The sequence below is a fragment of the Megascapheus bottae genome, chromosome 11 (assembly GCF_031878675.1).
Source record: "Megascapheus bottae isolate mThoBot1 chromosome 11, mThoBot2.hap1, whole genome shotgun sequence".
NCBI lineage: Eukaryota > Metazoa > Chordata > Mammalia > Rodentia > Geomyidae > Megascapheus > Megascapheus bottae.
Genome location: NC_143519.1, coordinates 63,801,301 through 63,828,854, shown reverse-complemented (window position 1 = coordinate 63,828,854; position 27,554 = coordinate 63,801,301). Strand labels below are relative to the sequence as shown.

The 27,554-nt window shown below is 40.6% G+C and overlaps 1 protein-coding gene across 1 annotated transcript; it reads left to right on the top strand.

The window, feature by feature from the left end:
- Positions 1–280: 280 nt before the first annotated feature.
- On the top strand, positions 281–27,554 carry Zmym5 (zinc finger MYM-type containing 5). The gene is made up of 8 exons (XM_090342437.1): positions 281–363; positions 1,558–1,617; positions 10,380–10,869; positions 11,094–11,187; positions 20,042–20,324; positions 20,889–21,048; positions 23,626–23,835; positions 26,111–27,554. Exons 3-8 carry the CDS (start codon positions 10,390–10,392, stop codon positions 26,861–26,863), a joined length of 1,980 nt encoding a protein of 659 aa, XP_090198563.1. The 5' UTR covers positions 281–363; positions 1,558–1,617; positions 10,380–10,389; the 3' UTR covers positions 26,864–27,554.

The window sequence follows — 27,554 nt, the reverse complement described above, 5'->3', positions numbered from 1 at the left end:
GCGCCTAAGGGGCTCCTGACCCCAACCGACCAGGCGGGTATGGGCGGCTGGGCGGGGAAAAGGAGGGGAAAGGACACCGCGCTTCGGAAGGCCGGCGGAGGGTGCTGGAGGAGTAGAACCGATGGGCTGGGGGTGTGGCCTGCATGTGACGGACAGGCGTGTGGATGATCCCTCGGAGGAGGGGGTTCCTGAAGGAAGGCTGGCCTAGCCAATGAGTGGGCCCGAGGCGTTGCCGCTCGCTTCTGCTTCCATCCAATGAGCGTGCGGAAGGCGGGGTTTGTTTGTGCTCGCCCGCACAGCCGCCCCTACAAGTCTTCCACCTCCTCTCAGCAGAGCAAAGCGGGCGCCGCACTGAACGGAGTTGTGAGTGTAGTGGAAGGGGGTGGGGAGGGGGAAGCTCATTCTGCCGAGCCGCCGCCAGAACCGGGTGAGGCTAGTCCCACTGTCTTCCTGTGCAGGCCCGAGGAGAGTGGGGGTGGCTGGGAGTAGCAGCCTCGGGAGGAGGAGACGGGTGAGGGGAGCCTCCCTAGCCTCGCCCGGATCTGGACTTAGCCCACAGCGAGGCCTACGGTGGCCGCGGCGTGTCGGGGCCCCGCCAGGTCAGGGGCGTCTTCGAGTGCGGCCCGAGTGTTGCCAGGGTGCGGGCTCGGCCGACGGGAGCGGGTGAGGCGGAATTCGGGGGTTGCGGGGAGGTGGTCGGGTGTTTTCCTTTCTCTGCTGGGGAGGACGGAGACGGCCGAGGGGGCGCTTCAGCTCTGGTCGCTGAGTTTATTTACTGCTGTGCTCCCCGAGCCGGAGTCCCCTTGTTCTTCGCGTCGAGACTGTTGCCCAGGACTTCTCCGCGTCCTGGCCTCTCTTCCAGTTACGAGTGGCTTCTAATACTTAAAACGGGTTTCTAATGGCGGATCGGGATCAGGAGTCATTCACCGACTGCCGAGGGACAAACCTCAGGCCCTGAGCAACTGCTTGCGGCAAATTATGCCCGGCGATGACGTGAGCCGCCCCCACTGACGTGTCCGAGCTCTAGTGGTGGAGATGGGCTGGATGGGCAAATCTTGAAGGCAATAGGAATCCCTTGTTGGCATCGTAGCAGCATTTGCCCTTCCCTTACCGCCCCTGGGAACAGGCTTAGCCTCTGCTTGGCGTATCTGCCCTCAGTTTTGGTAATTTGAAAAACAAATTGGTCTCCTTATTGCAACTCATATATGTATATTTTTGTATAAATATAACACATGTCTAGCCAATTTAGGGGTAGGGGAAACTAGATTAGCGCAGGCACTTTTTCACTTCCTCTGGAATTGAGCTGCTACTGCCTCCAAGTGTTCATAACAAAATCTTATTATTATTTTTTTTAATGTTAGCTCTGACTTGGCTTTTCCCCTCTAGGCAGGCTCTCTACCATTGTAACTACACCTCCTCTTCTGGCTTTTTGGTGGTTAATTGAAGTTTAATGGATTTGTCTTCCTGAGCTGGCATTGAACCATAATCTTGAATAACTAAGATTACAAGCCATGAATGCCCAGCTACAAAATCATTTTTTGTCTTCTCTTATTCTAGGGTCAGGAATCTCCATCTGTTGAAGCACTGGCAAAAATTAAGGAGGAAAACTTCTCCATTGTGAGTTACCATACCTTGATTCTCTGTTTAAAACGTGATAATAGAGTGTTCTTAGCTGTGATATTTGGCAAAGAATAATTGCTTGAGTGCTTACATACCCACAGTCAAATCAGGATACCCCTCAGAAGGAACTGAGAGTACATATTGGCACTAAAAATCACCACTCTCTCTCCCTCCTTCCCTTTCTTCCTTCCTTCCTTTTTCTTTTTTTTCTTGTTTGTCATCCTGGAGCTTGAAGTGAGGGCCTGGGCACTGTTTCTAAGTTTGTTTGTTCAAAGCTTGTGCTCTGTCACTTGAACCACAACTCCACACAGCTTTTTGTTAGTTAATTGGAAATGAGTCTCACAAATTTTCTTGCCTGTGCTGTCTTGGAACCCTCTGAGAGCTAGGATTATGGGCATGAGCCACCAGTGCTTTCCTTAAATCACTACTACTTTTTAGAGTTCCAAAATAGCACTGAATTCAATGAAAAGAAGTTTTTTTCAAAGTTCAAATATATAATTAAAAAAGAAAATGGAGGGGCCGGGAGTTTGGCCTAGTGGTTTAAGTGCTTGCCTAGCATGCATGAAGACCCGGGTTCGATTCTTCGGTACCACATACATAGAAAAAAAGCCGGAAGTGGTGCTGAGTCTCAAGTGGTAGAGCTCTAGCCTTCAGAAAGTCCAAGGACAGTGCTCAGGCCCTGAGCTCAAGCCCAGGACTGGCAAAAAAAAAAAAAAAGAAAATGGAGCCAGGACTGTGGACTAGTGCTAGAGTGCTTGCCTAGCATGCATGAGGTCCTGGCTTCGATTCCTCGGTACCACATACACAGAAAAGGCCAGAAGTAGTGCTGTGGTTCAAATGGTACAGCCCTAGTCTTGAGAAAGCTCAAGGACACTGCCCAGGCCCTGAGTTCAAGCCCCAGGACTGGCGAAAGAATGAAAGAAAAAAAAATCATGATAAGCCTGTCATTGCATCCCAGGACCGCATCTCAGCTACTCTGAGCTGAAGATCAACCCCTTCTAATGAGAAATAGTGAGGTGCTCTGGTAATCATAACTACAAGTGAAGTATAGCTAGGATGATCAAAATTCAAGGTATTTCTATGGCAGAATTATGGACAGGTTATTCAGAAATATAAAATGTTAAAAGTCTGAGGGCTTTGCTTCAAGTTACAGCCTAGCAAGCAAGCAGTAAGCAGGGGCTGGTGTCTGATGCCTGTAATCCTCACTACTTATGAAATCTGAGCATCCTGGCAGCTGAGCAAAAAGTGTATGTGACTGTTGTCTCCAGAAAAAAAGAAAAGGCTAGAAAAGTGGATCTATAGCTCAAATGGTAGAGTGAAGAAGATTAAGGGACAGGGGCCATAACCTGAGCTCTAGTGTAAGCGCATGTGTGTGCGTGTGTGTGCATGCGCGCTCACACACACACACACAGGCTTTTAGGAATGTAGCCTAGTGGAAGAGTGCTTCCTTAGCATGCACAAGGCCCTGGGTTCAATTCCTTGGCACCACATACACAGAAAAAGTTATGGCTCTAGTGGTAGAGTGCTACCCTTATAAAAGCTCAAGGACAATGCCTGGATTTCAAGCCCCAGGATTGGCAAAACACACACACAATAGTAAATGAATAAGCATATAAGTGAAAACCACAGAATTACCTGTTTTAAGGTTGAGAAAAGAGGTTTCTGTTCATTAATTTCCATGCCTTATATTTGAGGAAGACTATAATTTAGATATCCTAGCAATTTTCCAGGTAGTGGTATCTCAAACTATAGCACTATTCTAGTTGACCACTACTTCTCATACTCCACTATGTTTAGTGGATTTTTTTTTGCCTTTATTACTGTAAAGTGTAAACTATATTTTCTTTTTTCCCGTTTGTTAACTCACTACATCCAGGGGATTCAGTTCAGGATCCTGTGAATGTTTACAACTGAAATTCACTTCATCCTTGCATTTTATTTTCTTGAAGTTTTCCCAGGCATGCTTCTTTAAACTAAGGCACTTGATATATAGTTTTTTGTGTGTATGTGTGCTGGCCTCAGGGCTTGAACGCAGGGGCTGGCCACTCTTGAGTGTTTGTTTTTGTTTCAGGCCTGGGACCTGACCTTCAGGGCCTGGGCACTATATCTGGGCTTCCTCAAGGCTAGAACTCTACCCCTTGAGCCAATACCACTTCCAGCTTTTACTGTGTATCTGGTGCCGAGAAATCGAACCCAGGACTTCGTGCACTCTAGGCCAGCACTCTACCACTAGGCCTCACCAGAAATTGAACCAGGGACTTGGTGTACTCTAGGCCAGCACTCAGATCTCAGCCTTCTGAGTAGCTAAGATTACAGGTGTGAGCCACTGTACCTGGTTCTTTGATCTTTTTTTGCCAGTCCTGGGGCTTGAACTCAGGACCTGGGCATTGTCCCTGAGCTTCTTTTGCTCAAGGCTAGCACTCTGCTACTTGAGCCACAGCGCTACTTCCAGCTTTTTCTATGTATGTCGTACCAAGTTATCAAACCCATGGTTTCATGCATGCTGGGCAAGCAATCTACTACTAAGGCATAGTCCCAGCCCTGGTGTTTTTTTTTTTTTTTAATATAAATTTCATTTACTACTAATTCAATTAAATGCTAAATATGTTTAATATAAGCACTGTTTGGGTTTTTTTTTTTTTTTTTTTTTGCCAGTCCTGGGGCATGAACTCGGCCTAGGCACTGTCCTTGAGTTTTTTCATGGCTAGCACGCTACCCTAGAGCCATGGTACTTCTGGCTTTTTCTGTGTATGTGATACAAGGAATTAAACCCAGGACCTCATGCTAGGCAAACACTCTACCACTAGGCTACACTCCCTGCCCAGAAATAGTCAACTTTTATGATCTTCAAGATAATTAATTGATTCCTGAATTGTACACAAAATGACATTTAAGTGTGTAAGCTGTTTACATTTTTTTTTTTTTAATTTTTGAAGACTTAAGGGCTTGCTCTGCACTCTTCCCCTTCTCTTTGCTGGTGGGGAGGCAGGTGCTGGTACTTCGGTTTTTCAGTTTCAACTCAGGGCCCTGATCTGTCTTTCTCAGCTTTTTTGCTCAAGGCTAATGCTCTATACTTGAGCCATACTGCCACTTCTGGGAATTTGCTGCTTAAGTCAAGATAAGAATTTATCAGCTTTGTCTACCCAGCCTGACTGGGATCTTCAGCTCTCATCTTCATTTTCTTGTTTAATAGGTAAAAACACAGAGAGAAATCAGATTATTGTTTTTTGTAGGGTCAGAAGAGGATGGGAGGGGCCAGGAGTTTGGCCTAGTGGTAGAGTGCTTGCCTAGCATGCATGAAGACCAGGGTTCAATTCCTTGGTACCATATACATTAAAAAAAAAAAGTAGGAAGTGGTGCTGTGGCTCAAGTGGTAGAGCTCTAGCCTTGAGAAAGTCCAAGGACAGTGCTCAGGACCTGAATTCAAACCCCAGGACTGGCAAAAAAAAAAAAAAAAAAAAAAAAAAAAAAGAGGAGGAAGAGGAGGCAGAGGGAGAGGGGAATGACTACTAATGGTTATAAGAGAATTTCTTTTTTTTTTTTTTTGCCAGCCCTGGGGCTTGAACTCAGAACTTGGGTGCTGTCTCTTAAGACTTATTGTTTTCTTTGTGGGGGGCGGGCAGAGAGGGGAGAGGGGTAGTCCTGGTGCTTGATCTCAAGTTCGGGGTATTGTCCCTGAACTTTTTTTGCTCAAGGCTAGAACTTTGAGCTACAGCACCTCTTTCAGTTCTTTGGTGGTTAGTTGGAGATAATAGTTTCATAGTCTTTCCTGCCAGGGCTAATTTTGAATGACTATTCTCAGATCTCAGCCTCCTGAGTAGCTAGGATTATAGGCATGAACGACCAGTACCCAAGCTTTAGAGGCTTCTTTTACTTTAGGCTGAACGGTCTACCATTTGAGCTCTACTTTCAGCCTTTTTAGTTTTTTCTTTTTTTCTTTTTGCCGATCATGGGGCTCTTCAGCTCAATGCTGGCACTCTACCACTTGAACCACAGCACCACTCGGTTAGCTGGTAGTTAATTAGAGATAAGAGTCTCTTGGGACTGGGAGTTTGGCCTAGTGGTTAAAGTGCTTGCCTAGCATGCACGAAGCCCCGGGTTCGATTCCTTGGTACCACATACATAGAAAAAAGCTGGAAGTGGTGCTGAGGCTCAAGTGGTAGACTCTAACCTTGATAAAGTTCAAGGACAGTGTTCAGACCCTGAGCTCAAGCCCAGGACTGGCAAAAAAAAAAAAAGAGATAAGAGTCTCATGGACTTTAGTGCTTGGGCTGGCTTCAAACCACAGTCCTTAGCTCTCAGCCTCCTGAGTAGCTAGGATTATAGGCGTGAGCCACCAGTGTCCAGCTTTTAGTTTTTAATTTTTATTTTCCTTTTTCCTTTTTTTTTTTTTTTTTGGTCCTGGGGCTTGAACTCTGGGCCTAGGTGCTGTTCCTGAGCTCTTCACTTGAGCCACAATGCCACTTCTGGTTGGAGTGGTTACTTGGAGATAAGAGTCTCAAGGACTGGGGCTGGGATTTTGGCCTAGTGGTAGAGTGCTTGCCTAGCATGCACAAAGACCCGGGTTTGATTCCTCGGTACCACATACATAGAAAGAAGCCAGAAGTGGTGCTGAGGCTCAAGGCTCAAGTGGTAGAACTCTAGCCTTGAGAAAGCCAAGGACAGGGCTCAATCTCTGAGCTCAAGCCCAGAACTGGCCCCCCCCAAAAAAAGAGTCTCAAGGACTTTTGTGCCTGGGCTGGATTTGAACCTCAATCCTCAGATCTCAGCCTCCTGAGTAGGATTACAGGTGTGAGCCACTGGTGCCTGGCTAATTTTTTTGGTTTTTTTTTTTTATTGTTAGTAGAAAGGTGATGCACAGTGATTACAATTACATAAAAAGTCAATATGGTTTAGACAATGTCACCCCTTCCCTGATCTTCTCCCAGTTTTTCCCTCCCGTTACCACCCACAAGTTGTGAACTTCGTTTTCAACATAATGTCTAGTTTTAGCAGTTTTCGATTGCTGGTAAGCATCTCATGCCCTAACTGCCATTGAACTGTAATTCTTGGATTTCAGGTTCTTGCATAGCTGGGATTACAGGCATGAGCCGCCAGCACCCTATCCAATTTTTATTTTGTTGAATTATAGTGTGATGTAGGAGGGCTTGAACTTGAAATCCTCATATGTCAGCCTCCCATGTAATTATTCAGTCACTACCCAATATCACTGTACCTATTCTTGTGTGTGTTGCTGAGGATGTAAGAATCTCACAATGTGTAGCAATCTTACTGCTGACCTAAATATACCAATGTCACCTTCCCAACTGTTTTGAGGTAGATACCCAAGAATTGAACTCAAGACTTGGTGCTTAATTGCCTCTAGCCCTTTTATTCATTATTTTCAGGTTGGTTCTTGCCTGGGCTTAACTGGATTGTGACCCTCCTATTTGTGATTTTTTTTCCTTGTCAGTTTGAATTGTACTCTGAATGTTCTTCCCCCATAGTTAGGATAAAAGGTGTGCATCACTGTACTCACTCTTTGGTTTAAATATAGTCTCATAAACTTCTATGTTCATACTGATCTCTTTTGCCCAAGTCGCTAAGATTATAGTTGAAACACTTGCCTGACTCCTAACCCTTGCTATTTATCTTTGAAATAGCATTATTAGGCCGGGAGTTTGGCCTACTGGTAGAGTGCTCGCCTAGCATGCATGAAGACCTAGGTTCGTTTCCTTGGTATCATATACATAGAAAATAGCCAGAAGTGGTGCTGTGGCTCAAGTGGTAGAGCTCTAGCCTTGAGAAAGCCGAAGGATAGTGCTCAGGCTCTGAGTTCAAAACCCGGACTAGCAAAAAAAGAAAAAGCCTTATTAGAATGTATTTGATTTAATTTACTCTTATTAACAAAAGATGAATGTTTTTTTGTGTGTCTTTTGTTTTGTTTGTTTTTTCCCAGTCCTGGGGCTTGAACTCAGGGGCTGGGCCTTGTCCTTTCTCAAGGCTAGTGCTTGAGCGACAGCACCACTTCTGGCTTTTTCAGTGTATGTGGTACCAAGGAATTGAACCCAGGACTTTGTGCATGCTATGCAAGCACTCTACCACTAGGCCACACTCCCGACCAAGATAAGTGATTTTTATACATCGTGTTCTACATTAGTCACATATATACAGTGTCTGTGAGATAGCTTCTAGAGTTAGATTTCTTGGATGCTTGAATCCTGACTCTTAACCTTTCTAATATTGGACACCTGGGCAGGTTACTTACCTTATAATTTTAGTTTCCTTGTCAGTAAAGTAGAAACAATAATGCTTACTTAGGTAAGCAGGTAAGTTTATACACACACACACACAGAGCAAATATTAAGAATAAAAGTTATAGCTGGGCACTGATGGCTCACACCTATAATCCTAATTGTAGGAGGTTGAGATCTGAGTATCTCAAAGCCAGCCCCAAATAAAAAAAATCTGAGATTCTTAGCTCCAGTTAGCCAGAAAAAAAAGCTAGAAGTGGAGGTGTGGCTCATAAGGAAGAATATAAAGCCTTTTATACAATTCTCAATACCCGCATTACAATAAAAAAAAGACTAAAAGTTGCTGGGCCTGTGGGTACATACTTGTAATACCATCACTTAGGCATGGTCAGCTGGATTATATAGGGAAACTATCTCAAAAAAACAAAAAAAAAGATGATAAAAATAGGGAGGTCCTGGTAGGTTGAGATTGGTAGGACACAGTTCAAGACCAGCTTGGATGGAAATGGACCCAAGATTCCTTCTCTTCAAAGAAAGGGGAGGTAGCATTGACCACGTAGTCACTACACAATGCTTAAATAGGAAGCAAGACCTTATCTCAAAAATACTGAACACTAAAAAGGGCTGATGGTAAGAGCACCTGCCTGGCAAACATAAGGCTCTAAATTCAAACTTCAGTAAAAATAAAAAGACCCCCAAAGTAAAACCTATTGTATGGAGATATTAATCACTTGTCATCATTGCACAGCAAGTAAATATGTAAGTAGCTAATGGAAAAGAAAAATGCCAGTTCCCTCTCTCCACTTTTTAAAATGTGGATCTTATTATGGTATTATAGCCATTTTCTTGATAGTTTAGATAAGAAACCACACAAGTTTGGTTACTGCCAGGTGCCTGTGGCTCATGTCTATCTGTGCAATAATTAACAATTGAGCACCAAAAAAAAGCCAGAAGTGGAGTTGTGGCTCAAGTGTAGAGTTCTAGCAAAAGAAGTGGGGGTGGTCAGAAAATGGGGGTATGTGAGAATAAGTGAACAAGACAAGAGAGCTCAGGATCCCAACTTTTCAAGCCCCAGTACTGTCAAGAAAGAAAGAAAAATGAAGGTTGGTTTGTTTTAAGCACGGTACATGGGTTTGAACTCAGCTTTGTGTTCACTCAGTTTGAGCTCTATTACATGTGCCTTGCCTGCAGGCCTTTTTGTTTCTACCAGTCCTTGAGCTTGAACTCAGGGCCTTGAGCATTTTTGCTCAAATCTAGCTCTCTCTACTATTTGAGCCACAGGTCCACTTACATTTTTTTGCAGTTTAAGTGGAGAGAAGAATCTCATGAATATACCAGGTACCAATGGTTCACACCTGTAATCCTAGCTACTCAATAGGCTGAGATCTAAGGATCAAGGCTCAAAATTATCTTGGGGTAGGGACTGGGAGTTTGGTGTAGTGGTAAGAGTGCTTGCCTAGCATGTATGAAGACCTGGGTTCGATTCATTGGTGCTACATACATAGAAAAAAGCTGGAAGAGGTGCTGTGGCTCAAGTGGCAGAATGTTAGCCTTGAGAAAAGCCCAACGATAGTGCTTAGGCCCTGAGTTCAAGCCCCATGACCAGAAAAGGAAATTATCTTGGGACAGGAAAATCTCTTGAGATACTTATCTCCAAAAAATATCTGGAAGTAAAGCTGTGGCTCCAGAGATAAGAGTACTGACTCAAGCCAAAAAGCTCAGGGACAGTGCCCAGGCCCTAAATAGAAGCCAGAGGAATACACACACACTAATTTCATGGCTTTTGAACCTGGACCCTCAGATCTTTGACCCCCAAGTAGTGACTGTGAGCCACTCTACCTAGCTTAGACTTGCTTTTTTATAGTTATTTTTGGTTTTTTGGTTGTTTGGTTTTTTGTTTATTATCTTTTTTTTTTTTTTGGTGGGTTATGGGGCTTGAACTCTGGCCTGGGCACTGTCCCTGAGCTCTTGAAGCTCAAGGCTACTAAACTACCCCTGGGCCTGGGTGTTGTCTCTGAGCTCTTCAGCTCTTGGCTACCAGCTCAAGACTCAAGGGAACCAAGCCCCACTTCCTATTCTAGAAGTTAATTGGAGATAAGAGTCTCAGGTCTTTTTGTGCCCGTGCTGGCTTTGAACCTTGATCCTCAGATCTCAGTCTCCTGAGTAGCTGGATTACAGGTGTGCCGCTCTTGGCACCTGTTTATTATCTGTAAGTAGTTATACAAAGGAGTTTCAATTCAGGGTGTCCATTTATGAGTAAAATGTGTTTTGATCAATGTCATCCCTTCTATTATTCTTCCCCACCTGCCCCCAACCCCACCTTATGGTTGTTTTGAAAGGAGTCTAGGGATTTTTCTGCAAGGCCGGCTTTGAACCTTAATGCTCCAGATATTAGCCTCCTGGCAAGAAAGGTATTGGTACCTGGCTACAAACCACCAAGGGTTTTAAATTTTACGAATGCTGTTTCAATGCAGTAAGATGGAAAAAAAAAGTATAGTAAAACTTCTTCCTTTCTCTCTTTTACAGATTCTTTGGTATGGATAAGCATTCAGTGGGAGGATTAGAATTGACTGATCAGTCTGCTGATTTATTAGAGGATACAGCCATGGCAGCTGGTATCATGGACATAAGAAATTCATTTGGTCATCCAACTAGTCCTTTAGTCAATAGATCTATAAATACTTCAGTGGAAGATGATGATGATGTTGTTTTTATTGAATCTATACACCCTCCAGTTTCTGCTCCAGGAATAGCTGATCAAAGAAACTTTATATTGGCATCATCAAAACATGAGAAACCAGAAGGAAACTATTCTATAAGTCTGCCTTCCTCAAGAGATTTACCTCTTCAGAAGGGAAATATATGTGACACAATTGTTATTGATGATGAAGAAGACATAGAAACAGATGAGGGGCAGGACAAAAATTGTTCTACTTTTACTGAATGGGAACTTCCAGGAACTAAAACTAGTGTCAGAGATTTGGATTTCTCCACTTCCAGTCTGTCAAGAAGTAAGGTAAATGCAGAAATGGGTAATAGTGTTTTCACTTCAGAATTGACTCTGAAATATATATTATTAATGTTACAACCTTAGAAACAGGTGTAAGCCCTGAATGCTGGGCAAGATAATGAACTTAATGATTACACATATGACATCACTTGGGAGATATCGCTAAAGGACTTCAGTCAAGTAATTTTGGTGTTAATGTACAAACATACACCCCATCTTTAACTTCACAGACCAAGACTGGAGTAAGACCTTTTAATCCTGGTAGAATGAATATCGCAGGAGATGTGCTTCAGAATGGAAGATTTACAACTCATCATAATCCTGGTAAGCAGTAAACGATACTATTTCACTTCTACCTTAAGCAAATTTATAGCTCGCTCTTCTTTTTAGTACTCATATCTATTTCATTTATTTTTGTGCGTGTGTATATTGGTACTAGAGCTTGAATTCAGTGCCTGACACTGCCCCTTAATCATGCTCAAGGCTAGTGCTATATCACAGTTCCACATCTAGCTTTTTGCGGCTCAATTGGACATAAGAGTCTCATGAACTTCCTTGCTCATGTTAAATCTGAACCATAATCCTCAGATCTCAATCTCTGAGTAGCTAAGATTTCAGGCATGAGCCACCACTTCCAGTGTATTTATACTCTTGAGGAATTAATTTGCAGTATATTTACTTAATATATTTGATCTGAGGTTGTTTACTTACCCAATTTGGTTTATATGAAGTGATAACAAATGAATCAGAGTAGACTCATGAATCATGAACTGAAAACAAAATGTAATATTAATATTGAATTTTAATTTGTTAAGTTTGGAATTTGACCTTTTTATTTTTAGTTTTTTTCCTTGATTAAGATTGAGTAATTACGTACATAATCATTTTTTCATTCACTTACACAGGCCATTCTGATTTACAAAACTTATGATTAACAAAAAATACAATGACTTCAAGTTTTACATAGGAAAAAGTTTTAACTCTTTACACATTAGTGATAAAATTATTTCTTCCTGATCAAGTACTACATACATTTCTTTTACTTTTTTTTTTTTTAATGGTGTTGGGTAGGTCCTAGGGCTTGAACTGGGTGCTGTCCTTGAACATTTATTTATTTATTTTTATTTTTCTGGTCATGGGGCTTGAGTTCTGGGCAAAAATGCCGAGTGAAAGCCCAAGACCTGGGATTCAAGCTCCAGTTCTGGCAGAAAAAAAAGAAGTAAGAAGTCAGAAAAGGCCAAAATTGAGTAAAATCATTTTTACTACTTTGAGCTAAGAAGGTAGTTCTTGTTAGAGCACTTGCCTACTATTATAAAGTTCAACCTCCAGTAGAAATGAAGTAAAAAATTGGGTGCTTGGGCCGGGAGTTTGGTGAGTGGTAGAGTGCTTGCCTAGCATGCATGAAGACCCAGGTTCAATTCCTTGGTACCATGTACATAGAAAAAAGCTGAATGTGGTGCTGAGGCTCAAGTGGTAGAGCTCTAGCCTTGAGAAAGTCTTAAGCTCAGACCCTGAGCTCAAGCCTAGGACTGGCAAAAAAAAAAAAAAAAAATGGGTGCTGCTGGCTTATATCTGTAATCCTAGCTACTCAGGAGGCTATTTAAAAAATGTGATTCAGAGGGCGATGAGTTTGGCCTTATGGTAGAGTATTTGCCTAGCATGCACAAAGACCGGGTTTGATTCTTTGGTAGAAAGCCAGAAGTGGTGCTGTGACACAAGTGGTAGACCACTAGCCTTAAGGAAAGCCCAAGGACAGTGCTCTGGCCCTGAGTTCAGTCCCCAGGACTGGCAAAAAAAAAAAAAAAAAAAAAAAAAATGATTCAGAGATTGCAGCTTGGAGCCATCCTGGATAGAAAAGTCCATAGTACTCCCATCTTCAATTAACCAGCAAAGGCCTGAAATAAGAGGCATGAATTTGTGTTTCCTGAGCAATCTCAAGTTCCTATGTTGAAACCCTATTCCTCCCTAAAGAAAAGACAAGAAGGTATTCCTCAGTACATATAAATTGCCTTTGTTCTTGGTTCCTCAGAGGAACAATCTGCCACATCCTTAGAATTTTCTAAGTATTAGAAATGTCTTAGCCCCTTGAACATATGTGATGACTAGCTGGTAGCTCAAATTTATGGGGAGAGAATTGACATGATTTAATTCAGTCATGCGGCCACTGATACCATCAGTCATGCCTATGAAATGAAACCCTGGAAAAGTCTAGGCATAAAAGATCTGTGTGTCCTCTTAATTGTTGGACATATTAATATACCAAGAAGATGATGCTGTCTCATTCTACAGAGCTAGCCTGCGTTTGGAACCCTTCTAAGATCTTGCCCAGCTCTTCATTTGACTGTTCTTGATTTATCTTTTGTAATCATACTGTAATATAGAGCTTTCTTAGTTATACGGTTCTTCTAACACATTATTAAATTTTGGCAAGGGTGGGAGGTCTTGAGAATCTCTCTGATTTAATGCCAGTTAATCAGAACCTGCTGTGTCTAGGGTTAATGCTGAGTAGTTAGCCTCAGAATTATTTTGTAGTTGATATTTGAGAAACATCCAGTAGTAAAGGTGACACTTCGGCTTCATCTCATATGTTAGAACAATTTGAGTTCACTGCCCAGGTTACCTTTCTTTTTTTCTGCCAGTCATGAGGCTTGAACTTGAGCTCCAGCACCACTTGCAGCTTTTTCTGAACATGTAGTTCCGAGAAATTGAACCCCAGGGCTTTGTGCATGCAGGCGAGCATTCTACCATTAAGCCACACTCCAGGCTCCCAGGTACTAATAAACACACACACACACACACACACACACACGTTTTGTTGTTGTTGTTGTTAGTTGTGAGGTTTGAATTCTGGGCTTGGGCACTGTCCCTGAGCTCTTCATTTCAAGGCTAGCATTCTACTACAGTGCCACAGTGCCACTTCCCCAGATTACCTTTTTGTGCTGTCACCAACACAGTGAAAACTAAATAAATCATTGTGTTATTATGAAAATATTTTGGCCTCACATATGCTTTTTTCCTCACACCCCCCTCCCCCCCACTGGTTTCGGGGCTTGAATACAGGGCCTGGGTGCTGTCCCTGAGCCTCTGTGCTCAAGGCTAGCACTCTACCACATGAGTGACAGCACTACTCCCAGCATTTTTTTTTTTTTTTTTGGTTGGTCATGGGGCTTGAACTCTGGACCTGGACGCTGGCTATCCCTGAGCTACAGCCTCACTTCTCATTTTCTGTTGATTAATTGGAGATAAGAGTCTCACATTGTTTAGTGCCCAGGATGGCTTTGAACTCCGATCCTCAGATCTTAGTAGCTAGGATTACAGGCGTGAACCACCACATCCAGCTACTCCTGGCATTTTTTTTTTTTTTTTTTGCCAGTCGTGGGGCAAATAAATCATTGTGTTATTATGAAAATATTTTGGCCTCACACATCCTTTTTTCCTCAACCCTCTCCCCCCACTGGTTTCAGGGCTTGAACTCAGGGCCTAGGCACTGTCCTTAGACACTTTTTGCTAAAGGCTGGCGCTCTGCTACTTAAGCCACAGCACCACGTCCAGCTTTTTCTATGTATGTGGTACCAAGGAATCAAACCCAGGGCTTTGTGCATGCAAGGCAAACACTCTACCACTAGACTATACTCCTGATGATCCTCCCAGCATTTTTTAGTCATTTATTGGCAATAAGAGTCTCATGGGAACTTTCTGGGCTGGCTTTGAATTGCAATCCTCAGATCTCAGGCTCTTGAGTAGCTAGGTATGAGTCACCAGCACCCAGTTTACTTATTTTTTTTTTTTTGGCCTGTCCTGAGGCTTAGCTGTTCCTAAGCATTTTTGCTCAAGGCCAGCATTCTACCACTTAAACCATGGCTCCATTTCTGGCTTTTTAGTGGTTAGTGGGAGATAAACCTCACAGACTTTTCTGTCTAGACTAGTTTCAAACCATAATCTTCAGATCCCAGCTTCCTGGATAGCTAAGACTTACAAGCATGATCCACTAGTGCCCGGCTTCAAAAAAAAAAAAAATTAACTTCCTATTTGTACATTGTAGAGCTCAGCTTATGTGGAGAAGTTCTCAATTAGTTCCACATTCGTGCCAGTTGTATTTTAAAAAAATCTGCCTTCAAAAACCAAGGCACGGGCTGGGAGTTGGGCCTAGTGGTAGAGTGCTTGCCTAGCATGCATGAAGACCTGGGTTCGATTCCTCAGTACCGCATACATAGACAAAGCCAGAAGTGGCGCTGTGGCTCAACTGGAAGAGCTCTGTCTAGCTTTGAGAAAGGTTATAAATTAAGTGTGGATAATTTTGCTGTATCTTATTAACTAACATTTAACAGCAGACATCTCAAAATATTACTATATTATTTCTTTCCTCTGCTTAAAATTATATTATTTCATTTATTTTTTATTTATTTATTTATTTATTTTTGCCAGTACTGGGCTTGAGCTCAGGGCCTGAGCACTGTCCTTGGACTTTCTCAAGGCTAGAGCTCTTACCACTTGAGCCTCAATACCACTTCCACCTTTTTTCTATGTATGTCGTACCAAGGAATCAAACCCCAGTCTTCATGCTTGCTAGGCAAGCACTCTACCACTAGGCCAAACTCCTGGCCCCTTAAATTTTTATTTAAAAAGGAAAACAAGCCAGACAGCAGTGACTGGCTGATTCCTTTAATCCTATATATCCAGAGGCATAGATCAGCAGGATCTAGGTTTTTGAGCCACAGCCCAACTTCCAGTTTTCTAGTGGTTAATTAGAGACAAGAGTCTCAATCTTTAGGGCCCGGGCTGGCTTTTGAACTATGACCCTCAGATCTCAGCCTCCTGAGTAGCTAGTATTACAGGTGAGAGCTACCTCACCTGGCTAGGGATCTAGGTTTGAAGCTGGCTCTGGCATCTCACCAGAATACAAAGCTAGAAATAAATGACACACATCTGTCGTACCATCTCTGGCAGAAAGTATAAATAAGAATACTATGATCCAGACCAGCCCTAGGGAAAAGCTTACCACAAAACTGGAAGCATTGGCTAAGTGGTAGATCACCTGCCTAACAACCATAAAGCCCTGCATTCAAACCCACAGTATTACCAAAAAAACTCACAACAACAACAGAAAAATCCAATGTTTTGCAGTTGGCAGTTGGTGCTGTTTGTGGGAAATACCAACTAACACCTGGTAGCCACCAACACCCAGCTTTCCTTTTGATTTTTACCCATTTCTTTACCGCACTTGGTTAAAACCAAATGTAATACATCTTCAAAAAAAGTTGTTTTTACTCTATACATAAAGTGTTTCAAAATAATTCTCTGAAGTCACCAAATAGTTAATGTAATCTGGCTAGTTTTATAGATCCAATATACTCTCATTTATACTTCCAAAAAAGCACATTAGAATTAATTTGAGGCCAAGCATGTTGACACATAGCTGTTAATCCCAGAGAGGCTGGAATCAAGATTGCTTTTCCATCTCAGAACCTGAAAAAGCCCAAAATGTTTTACCTGAAAAACTTTTTAAAAAGGGCCAGAAACAGGAATCTAGTACCCAAGTTTTTTTTGTTGTTTTGTTTTGTTTTTTTTTTTTGGTGGGAATGGGGCTTGATCTTGGCCTGGGCTCTTCAGCTCAAGGCTAGGCTACCTTCCTATCCTTGAGCCAAGCCATTTCCCGTTTTCTAAAGATTGGAGATAGGAGTCTCAGGTTCAGGGGGTAGGGAAGGGAAATGGGGACAATGGGGTATCGATGTGTGTGAAGTAATACACCTTCTATCTGGCGAATATAACTAACCCCTCTATTCATTACAATTTTTAAAAATATATGAAAAAAAAGAACTGACAATGACTTTGAAATAAAAAAAAAAAAGAGAGAGAGTCTCAGGTTCTTTTGTGCCCTGGCTGGCTTAACACCTTGATCCTCAGATCTCAGCCTCCTGAGTAGCTAGGATTACAGGCATGAGCCACCACACCCGGCTACCTAAGTATTTTTAAATAACATATAACTAATGGTCTGATGATATAGGCAAGTCACATGAAGAAAATCAAATACATTTTTGTATGTGTAGTCCAATCCAGGGGCTTGAACTCCAGGTCTACCAGGTGCTGTCCCTAAGCTTCTTTCCTTGAAAACTAGTACTCTACACTTGAGTCACAGCTTCACTTCCAACTTTTTTGGAAGCTTATTGGAGATAGGAGTCTCATGAACTTTCCAGCCCAGGCTGGCTTAGATCCTCAGACCTCAGCCTCCTGAATAGCCATGATTACATGCATGAGCTGCTGACATCTTGCCCCAAATACACTTTTTTAAAGAAATTTAAAATACTTTTTTTTTTTTTTTCTAATTCTGGGGCTTAAACTCAGGGCCTGAACATTGTCCTTGAGCTTTCTTAAGGCTAGCAGTCTACCACTTGACCCACTATACCACTTTTCAGCTTTTTTCTATGTATGCTGTACCGAGGAATCTAACTTGGGTCTATGCATACTAGGCAAGCACTCTACTACTAGGCCAAACTCCCTGCTCCCTGATCTGTCATTCTTAAAAATAAAAGAATACCTTTTGTTCATTCTGATTTGATTTAAACTGTATAACGAATTTGAAGGCCAGGAGCGTAGCCTAGTGGTAGAGCGCTTCCCTAGTATGCATGAAGCCCTGGGTTTGATTTCTTGGTACCATATACTCAGAAAAACCAGGAAGTTAGGGGGTGGGGAAAGAGAAATAGGGACAAGATCATGAGAAGGGGTATCAGTGTGTGAGAAGTAATGCATCTACTACCTGATAAATGTAACTGTAACCCCTCTATACATTATACCAACAATAAAAAAAAAAGAAAAAGTAGGAAGGGCTGTTGTGGCTCAAGTGGCAGAGTACTAGCCTTGAGCAAAAAGTGGCTAAGGATAATACCCAGGCCCTGAGCTCAAGCCCCAGGACAGGCAAAATAAAAAAAGTATTTGAAAATCTGACAAATTAGAAATAATGGATGACACTTGGAAGTGAATATGCTGCCCCGTTTTTAGTGTTGATAGCATTAATACTTTATATTATACTCTTATTTTTTGGCTTTTTCTTTTTTAGTCCTGGGGATCAAACCCAGGAGCTCAGTGCTGGGATTGTGGGTATAAACCCTAATATCTGGGCTGGGAGTTTGGCCTAGTGATAGAGTGCTTGCCTAGCATGCATGAAGACCCAGGTTCGATTCCTCAGTACCATATACATAGACAAAGCCAGAAGTGGCGCTGTGACTCAACTGGTAGAGCTCCGTCTAGCCTTGAAAAAGCCCAAGGACAGTGCTCAGGCCCTGAGCTCAAGCCCAGGACTGGAAAAAAATTAAAAAACCCTAACTTCTAACTTGTTTTTGCTAAGCTGTGTATATTGTTAGGTAAGCACTCTACCACTAAGCTATACTATCAGCCTGCTGTGTCCTCATTTTTCTTAGGTGTAAATTACAATTATGTCTAATTTACTATTGTTAATAGGCAATACATAAGATAATACTACATAAGTGCTTTGCCATTGAGCAGCATCCCAGACCATGTTAATTTATTTTTCGTGCCAATACTAGGCCTTGAACCTACGGGGTCTCATGCCTTCTTTTGACGTTTTTGCTCAAAGCAGGTACTTTAGCACTTGAGCCACAGCACCACTTCCAGCTTTTTGATGGTTAATTGGAGATAAAAACCTCATAGACTTTCCTGTCCCAACTGACTTTGAACTATAATCTTCAGATCCTAGCCTCCTGAGTAAATTAACTAGAGTTACAAATTGTGAGCTATTAAAGTCTGCTTGTCTAAAGCATTTTGAATGAAAGTATAATAATGGGTACAGTTTTCTTGAAATACACAAAAGAATTGGTGTTTTAGAGTAATGAAGATGTGGAAAGAAGTGATAAGGCAGAGCATTAAAATAGTATTGTCAGTTGGTGTATATATGGATCCTATATATTAAAAAATTTTCCAACATCCTTGTTTTACATTTTTCATAATGCTAATTAAGTGACTAGATAGCATATATAAGCTACTTACTGTTTTTCTCAAGTGTTTTAGACAGCCTTGCTTTCACTATAGTTACCTTCTTACATTATCCTTTGCTTCATTTTATAAACGTACAATTATTTTCCTGTTAGAAAAAAAGTAATGTTTTGAATATGTCCTGTCTGCCACATAATTCTCTGCTATCTTTTTTTTTTTTTTTTGCCAGTCCTCGGGCTGAAATCAAGGCCTGGGCACTCGCTGTCCTTGAGTTATCTCAAGTTAGCACTCTATCACTTTAGCCACAGCACCACTTCTGGCTTTTTCTGTGTATGTGGTACCAAGGAATCAAACCCAGGATGTGCTAGGCAAGCGTTCTACCACTAGGCCACACTCCAGGTCCATATTTGCATTATCTTATTTATTACCTATAACACTAGTAAATTAGACATAATTATAATTTATACCTATGAAAACTAGGACACACCAGGCTAGATTGTAGCTAAGTAATAGAGTGCTACCTGGCAATGCATACAGTTCAGCACTACAACAAAAAGAGGTTGAGTGTTGCAGTTTATGTCTATAATCCCAGCACTAAGGAAACTGGGCCAGCCTAAATTTCACAGTGAAGTGCTGTCTCAAAAAACAAACATATCTGACTTAGGTAACTATAACCCCTCTATACATCACCTTTTAAAATAACTATTTTTAAAAAAATTAGGGCTTAGAATGTGGCTTAGTGGTATAGTGCTTGCCTAGCATTCATGAAGCCTTGGACTCTATTCTTCAGTACCACATAAACAGAAAAAGCCAGAGTAGAACTGTGGCTTATGTGGTAGAGTGCTAGCCTTGAGCAAAAGAAGCTCAAGGAGGGAGGGCTCGGCCTTTGGCCTAGTGGTAGAGTGCTTGCGTAGCATACATGAAGACCCAGGTTTGATTCCTCGGTACCACATACATAGAAAAAAGCCAGAAATAGTGCTGTGGCTCAAGTGGTAGAGCTCTGTCCTTGAGAGAAAAAGCCCAAGGACAGAGCTCAGGCCCTGAGTTCAAGGCTCAGGACTGGCAAAAAAAAAAAAGTTCAGGGCCAGTGCCCAGGCCCTATGTTCAGGCCCCAGGGCTTTGATTGTATGACTGATTGGCTGCCTTGTCACTAGATTCTTAAAATTTTAAAACCTTAAACATATTTCCAATGTGAATTTGTGACTTTTTCTCATATGCTTAATTTTTTAAGATTCTTGGATTTCTCAGTCAGCATCATTTCCTCGAAATCAGAAACAACCAGGAATGGATTCGTTATCGCCAGTGGCCTTACTTCCTAAGCAGAATTTCCAGACTACAGCCCAACAGCAGCTTAAACCAGCTAAAATCACTTGTGCAAACTGCAAAGAGCCTTTACAGAAGGGACAGACAGCTTATCAACGGAAAGGATCTCCTCACCTCTTTTGTTGTACCACCTGCCTTTCTTCTTTCTCTCGTAGACGTACTCGAAGGACACGGAACATAATATATAAAAAGTAAGCAGTACTTTTCAGTGTTTTTTTTACTTAAATGAATACTGGCAGTATTAATGATCTGAATATCAATGTGAGCTTGAAGATTCATGAGTGGAATTGTTTTAAGGATGTTTTCAAGCCAGGTGTCAGGTATACCTGTAATCCTAGCTGCTCAGGATGTTGAGATCTGAGGATTCTGATTCAAAGCTGGCATTTAGGCAGGAAAGTCTGAGACTCTTTATCCCCTGTTATCCATCAAAAGGCCAGCTGTGGGACTATGGCTTCAATGCTAGAACAGTAGCCTTGAGTGCAAAAGCTAAGGCTTTTGAGTTCAAGACCAAATATCGCAACACACACTAAAAAGTGTTAATCTTGGCAGAGACTTTGCCTTTGCCTTTGTCTTTTTTTTTTTCTTGAACCTTAGTTCTGTTAAGTGCCCTTTGCTATGTCCAAAAGTTACAGCTGTTTTCTAGGATTGAGTAAAAGGGAATTGAATAAAAGAAAAATGTAAACTAATGTTTATATAAATATTATTTACTGAAGTGCTTTTTTTTCTAAATTGTATGTCTTTTCCTTGTGTTTCAGAGATACACCTACAAAGAAAGCTACTGTTCTTCCAGTAGAATCAAGCAGATCCTCCCAACAATTTTATAACACACCTTTGTGTCCCTATGAAGACAACCAGAATATTCGAAAAGGAATTTATATTAAGTCAAGATGTATAATCTGTAGTAAATTAGGAGAGGTCTGGATTTTTATATCTAAATTATTTAGATTAACAGATACTTCAAATTGGTTTTCAAAGTTTTAGGAAGGATATATTTTAGTAAAATGAAGTTAAAGTAGAAAGAAATGGAAAAGGAGAACATTTCCTGTTCCACAGCAGGAAATGGGAGTTTAAGACTCCGGTAATTTCTTTTTTAAGTGCTTCCATCTACATAAAACACATATCCTAGTTGTACATAATGATGTGAAAAGGACAAATAAGGATATGCTAAATCATACTAATATTCCAAGTAGAATGGCTACTTCAAAGCAAATGAAATGATGCATCCCTACTACTTTAGATACAGATTACGATTTGGGGCCAGTCTAGGCAAGAGAGTCAAAGTATAGAAAGTACACTCAGAGAAATTGATTGCAAGTATAAATAAGGCAGGAGTTTATATTAATAAAACAAAAATGTAACTTGATGTGAACAAAGCAGCAGATTATCCTAGTGTGAAAGCATGTAGAACAAGCAGAGTGAATATGTGTTGTTCATTTAACTACAAGTGGTATTACATTGTCCAGTTGCTGGATGAGGAAGAAACATGCATTTAGATAGTCCTTGCCTTAACATTTCCTTTGGAAGCTAAAATTAGTTTATCTTAATTACACATTGAGAACCACCTTTATTGATAACATAGATACTTTTCCCTTTAGTTCTTCTCACAGAGTTATAGGGCAATAAACTTTATCTTGAGTACTAGTGACTCATACCTATAATCATGGCTACTCAGGAGGCTGAGATCTGAGGATTGCAGTTCAAGGCCAGACCTGGCAGGAAAGTCTGTAAGACTTAACCTCTAATTAACTATCAGAAAACCCAAAGTAGAGCTGTGGTTCAAAGTGGTAGTGTGCAGAGCTCAAGGACAGTGTCCAAACCCTACGTTCAAGCACTATGATGGACAGCAACAACCAAATATTAAATTATTTGTTGTTTATTGCTTCTCTATAAACCTTGATTTTTAAAAAAGAAACTGGGTACCTCTGGCTCTCTCATACCTAGTTATTTCAGGAGACTGTTATCTAAAAGATTACATTTGTGCCAGGCACTGCTTGCTCATGCCTGTAATCCTAGCTTCTTCAAAGATCTGATCTGAGCATTATGGTTCAAAGGCAGTCCATACAGGAAAGTTTGAGACTTATCTCTAATTAGTAGTAGACCTATGGCTCAAAGTGGTAGAATACTAGCCTTGAATGAAATGTTCAGGAGCAGTGCCCAGGCTCTGACTTCAAGCTTCCCCACACACATATGGACGGGTATATGTCCCCACCCTCCACAACCCCCCCCCCAAAAAAAATAAAAAGATTGCAGTTGCAATTGAAGCCATCCCAGGCAGAAAAGTCTGTGAGACTGGCCTAGTTAACCAGCAAAATGTTAGATTCATGGCATGGTTCAAGTGGTAGAACACAAGCTGTGAGCAAGCAAGGTGTGTGTGGGGCCCAAATTCCGAGTCCTAGTAACAGCCAACAAACACATTAAATTGAAATATGAAAAAACAACTTGGGCTGGACATGTAGCTTAGTGGTAGAGTGCTTATTTAACATGTATGAAGCCTTGGGTTTGATTCCTTAGTATCATATAACAAATAAATATAACTACATAGGCAAAAATATATGATGGTGAGCTGGGAGAGTGGCTTAGTGGTAGAGTGCTTGCCTACTATGCATGAAGCCCTGGGTTCCATTCCTTGGTACCACATACACAGAAAAAGCTAAAAGTTGTGCTATGGCTCAAGGGGTAGAGTTCTATCCTTGAGAAAGCCCAAGGACAGTGCTCAGGTTCTGAGTTCAAGCCCTGGGACTGGCAAAAAAAATATATATATATATAATGTGTGTGTGTGTGTGTGTGACATATACTCTGTAGACATAATGTTATATAGATTATCTATGACATACAAACTCTCAGCTTAATTTTGATTTGTTCTTATGTGCCAATCTTTGCATATAGAGATCCGATTCTTGAACATTTATTTGTTTAAACTTGACATTTGTAATATGATATTAAAAAAGTCAATGTTAATAAAATATTTAAAATAAAACAAAAAGCCAGAAGTAGCTCTGTGGCTTAAGTGTTAACTTTGAGTAAAAGCAGCTCAGGGGCCGGGAGTTTGGCCTAGTGGTTAAAGTGCTTGCCTAGCATGCATGAAGACCCAGGTTCGATTCCTCGGTGCCACATACATAGAAAAGAAGCCGGAAGTGGTGCTAAGGCTCAAGTGGTAGAGCTCTAGCCTTGAGAAAGTCCAAGGACAGTACTCAGGCCCTGAGCTCAAGCCCAGGACTGGCAAAAAAAAAAAAAAAAAAAGCAGCTCAGGGAGAGTGCTCAGACCTTGAGTTCAATCCCTAGGACTAGCAAAAAAAGAAAAAGAAAAACAATATTTTCTTGAATATACTTTTTTTTGTTTCTTTGTATGTTTTGCCAAAACTATTCATTACTTTGCCTATTGTATTAATCTGGTTCATATATTTTTATTAAATAAAGAAGATACTACACTTAATTTTTTGAAAACTTCATATATTTTACCTAACATTTGTTGGGTTTGTTTGTTTTTTTAAGGTTCGTCATGAAGTCAGTGTTAATAATGTAACACATAAACTGTGCAGTAACCATTGCTTTAATGAGTATCGATTGGCCAATGGTCTAATAATGAACTGCTGTGAACAGTGTGGAGAATACTTGCCCAGTAAAAATACTGGAAACAGCATCCTGATTGGAGGCCAGCAGAAGAGATTTTGCTGTCAAACTTGTGTTAATGACTATAAACAGGTAATTCTTTTTAATATGATTTAATATGATTTAATGATCAACAACATAGATTTGTTCTGTTGGCTTACATTAATTATGCTTATCTTTAAATTTTAATTACATTTTATTCTGTCATTGAGTTGATTCAGGTAAACACTGTATTATTGAAAATTTGTGGTGGTGCTGAGGCTCAAGTGGTAGAGCTTTAACCTTGAGAAAGTCTAAGGACAGTGCTCAGGCCCTGAGCTCAAGCCCAGGACTGGCAAAAAAGAAAAAAGAAAAAGCCGGAGGTGGTTCCGTGGCTTAGTGGTAAGAGCTCTAGCCTTACGAAAGCCCAGACCCTGAGTTAAAGCCCCAGGACTGGCAAAAAAATTTTTTGTTTGTTTGTTTTTGATAACTTGTCGGGCATGTGCAAAATACTAGGGGCTATAGCTTTACTACCTAACATTCCTAGCAAACATAAGGCCCTGGGTTCAAACCCTAGTACTCCCTTCTCCCTGTTCAAAAAAAGAAAAAAGCGAGGTACCAGTGGTTCATGGCTATAATCCTAACTACTCAAGAGGCAAGATTGGAAAGATTGTCGTTGGAGGCCATCCCAGGTAAAAATTCAAAAGATGCTATTTCATCTAGTTTCTTTCTTCTTTCCTTTTCTTTCTTTCTTTCTTTGCCAGTTTTTGGGCTTGAACTCAGGGCCTAAAGCACTGTTCTTGGGCTTTCTCAAGGCTAGAGCTCTGCCACTTGGCCCCAGCATCAATTTTGGCCTTTTCTATTTATGTGGTACTGAGGAATCGAACCTAGGTCTTCATGCATGCTAGGCAAACACTACCACTAGACCAAAATCCTAGCCCCATAGTTCTGTATTTTTTGCCTTTGCTGCCAAGACTGTGATACTCCAGTTTATACCGCTTGTGTAGATGAGATAAGTATGCATAACCATGCCCAACTTTTTTGTTTAAATGGGAACTTCTTTCCCAATCTCCACCTTCAAAGGAGCTGTGAGACACTGTACATAGTCTAAATGATTGTGTGTGTGTGTGTGTGAACAAGTGCTAGGACTTGAACTCACAGTTGAGCTTTGTCCTTGAGCTGTTTTAGTCAAGGCAACTCTGTTCAACTTGAATCACAGCTATGCTTCTGGCTTTTTGGTGATGAATTGGACTTTTCCTGTCCTGGTTAGCTTCAAATTGTAATCCTCAGATCTCAGCCTTCTGAGTAGCTTGGATTCCAGGCATGAGCCACAGGTGCTCAACTAAATAAAAATTATATTGAGGTATATAATACATATATATGTATTATCTTATATTGAGGTATTATATACATAACTAATATGTGTATATATGTATATACATGTAGATGTATATCACAATCTCCAATTTAACAATTTCAGAATGTGTTTACTTACCCCAATAGAACCCTCTTGTTTTGTTAGTAGTCATTTCCATCACTTTTATTTATTTTGTTTTGATGCTGATCCTGGGGCTTGAACTCGGGACCTTGAGCTTTTTGCTCAAGGATAGAGCTTTATTACTTGAACCACTTCTGGCCTTTTTGTTTATTGTAGATAAAAGTATCTCATAGACTTTCTTGCCTGGCTGGCTTCAAACCTTGGTCATCAGCTCTTAGCCTCCTGAGTAGCTAAAATTACGGGCAGGAGCCACTGGTGCCCAGCTTATTTCCATCCTTTCTTCTTCCAAAAGTCCCAAGCATCTACCTTTTCTCCTTATATATTTGCCTATTCTGGACATTTTTTTTTTTTTTTTTTTTTTGGCCAGTCCTGGGCTTGAGCTCAGGGCCTGAGCACTGTCCTTGGACTTTCTCAAGGCTAGAGCTCTACCACTTGAGCCTCAGCACCACTTCTGGCTTTTTTCTATGTATGTGGTACCAAGGAATCGAGCCCGGGTCTTCATGCATGCTAGGCAAGCACTTTAACCACTAGGCCAAATTCCCGGCCCTATTCTGGACATTTTAACACAAATGCAAGCATGTCATTCTTTGTCATTATCCTCTTTCATACCTCCTACTGTTTTCAAGATTTGTCAGTTCTTCATTTGTTATTTCCATACTTTTTTGTGTGTGAACATATATTTCAAAACATTTTAAACATATATGTGAAACATGTTTTGTATTTTTTGTTGTTTATTTGTTTTTGATCAGTGTTTATATTAATTCAAGTTTCGCCCTTGGTAGGCAAACACTGTACTACGCAAGCTAACTTGTTCATCCTAAATTTATTCTGAGTAGAATAAATTGGAGTAGAATTGCTGGGTCATGTTATAATTCTCCTGTTTCTTCTTAGATATTGGAAACAAAATCAAAAGCATTTTCAGCACCAGAAACCAGAAAAAGGAATGCTATTACAGAGGAAAATGAAACAAAATTCCTTGGATCATCAAATGTACTTTTAGAAAAAATGAATGATATACCAGAAAAAAAGGAAAAGGCTTCAGAGCCACATGTTTCTGTAGAATGTAGTCCAGATATACTACTGAATGAACAAAATGTGAATTTACCTTCCATGTCACCCATAGCTGATGAATTTCAAGAGCAACTGGAAAACAAAGAATCTGAAGACCCCATTATACCAGTTGTGCTTTCTGCAGATCCAGGTACATGGCCCCGAGTTTTGGACATTAAACAAAGAGATGCTCTTATTGAAAATGAGCCACCTCAAGTAAGAAATTTTAACTTTCCAAAAGACAATACAGGGAGAAAGTTTTCAGAAACTTACTATACAAGAATTCTTCCAAGTGGTGAGAAAACCACTAGATCCTGGTTACTTTATTCAGCCTCAAAAGATTCTGTATTTTGTCTGTATTGCAAACTCTTTGGGGAAGGAAAAAATCAATTGAAAAATGAGAATGGGTGCAAAGATTGGCAACATTTATCACATATTCTTAGCAAACATGAAGAAAGCGAGATGCACATAATCAATAGTGTTAAATATTCAAAACTAAAATCTGAATTGGAAAATAATAAAAGCGATGAAAGTGGAGAACACAGATTATGTGAAAATGAAAAAAGTGATGGTGTGGTACTTTTGTACACATAAAGTCTCAGGATGTTTTTGAGATGACATTGACTTACATTACTCAGAAAAAATCTGCATGGTAAGTCAACCTTTATGTTGTAACTTGCAACAGCTATAAGCAATAAGTCTAGTAACAAATAAATACTAAACAATGTTCTTGTTCCAAATACAAAATAACTCAATAGTTGTTGTTGCAGATTTTAGTAAAGCCAATTTTTTATTTTCTCAACCTTAAAAAAGGTCAGTTGGAAGCTTCTAAAAATTGATTTTGTGGGATTGGAGGCATGGCTCAGTAGCATGCCAATAAGTGAGCAAAAGTGGCAGGCACCAAGTTACAAGTTTTGGTCTTGGCTCTTTAAAAAAAGAAAAGAAAAACAATGGATGTTTGAGAGTTGCCATTTTAATAGAATTAGTTAATACTATGTTCATAAACAGAATGGGGTCTGAAATTACAGCTTTTTGCTATTAAGCCAAATACTTGTTTATTTTGTTTGAGCAAACTTTTCTATTTGAGCAAAACAACTTCATTTATTATATAAGAAAATTAAAGTGATTATTTGCGTTTTGCTGGTTCATATTTTTGTTTTTAATTTAATTTTTAAATGTTTTTGCCTTTATTATTGTATGAAAACTTTAAGCATAAAGAATATATACCTATTTTTATGTTGTTACAAATATAAGAAATATTAAAAATATATTGTTAACCCTTCAA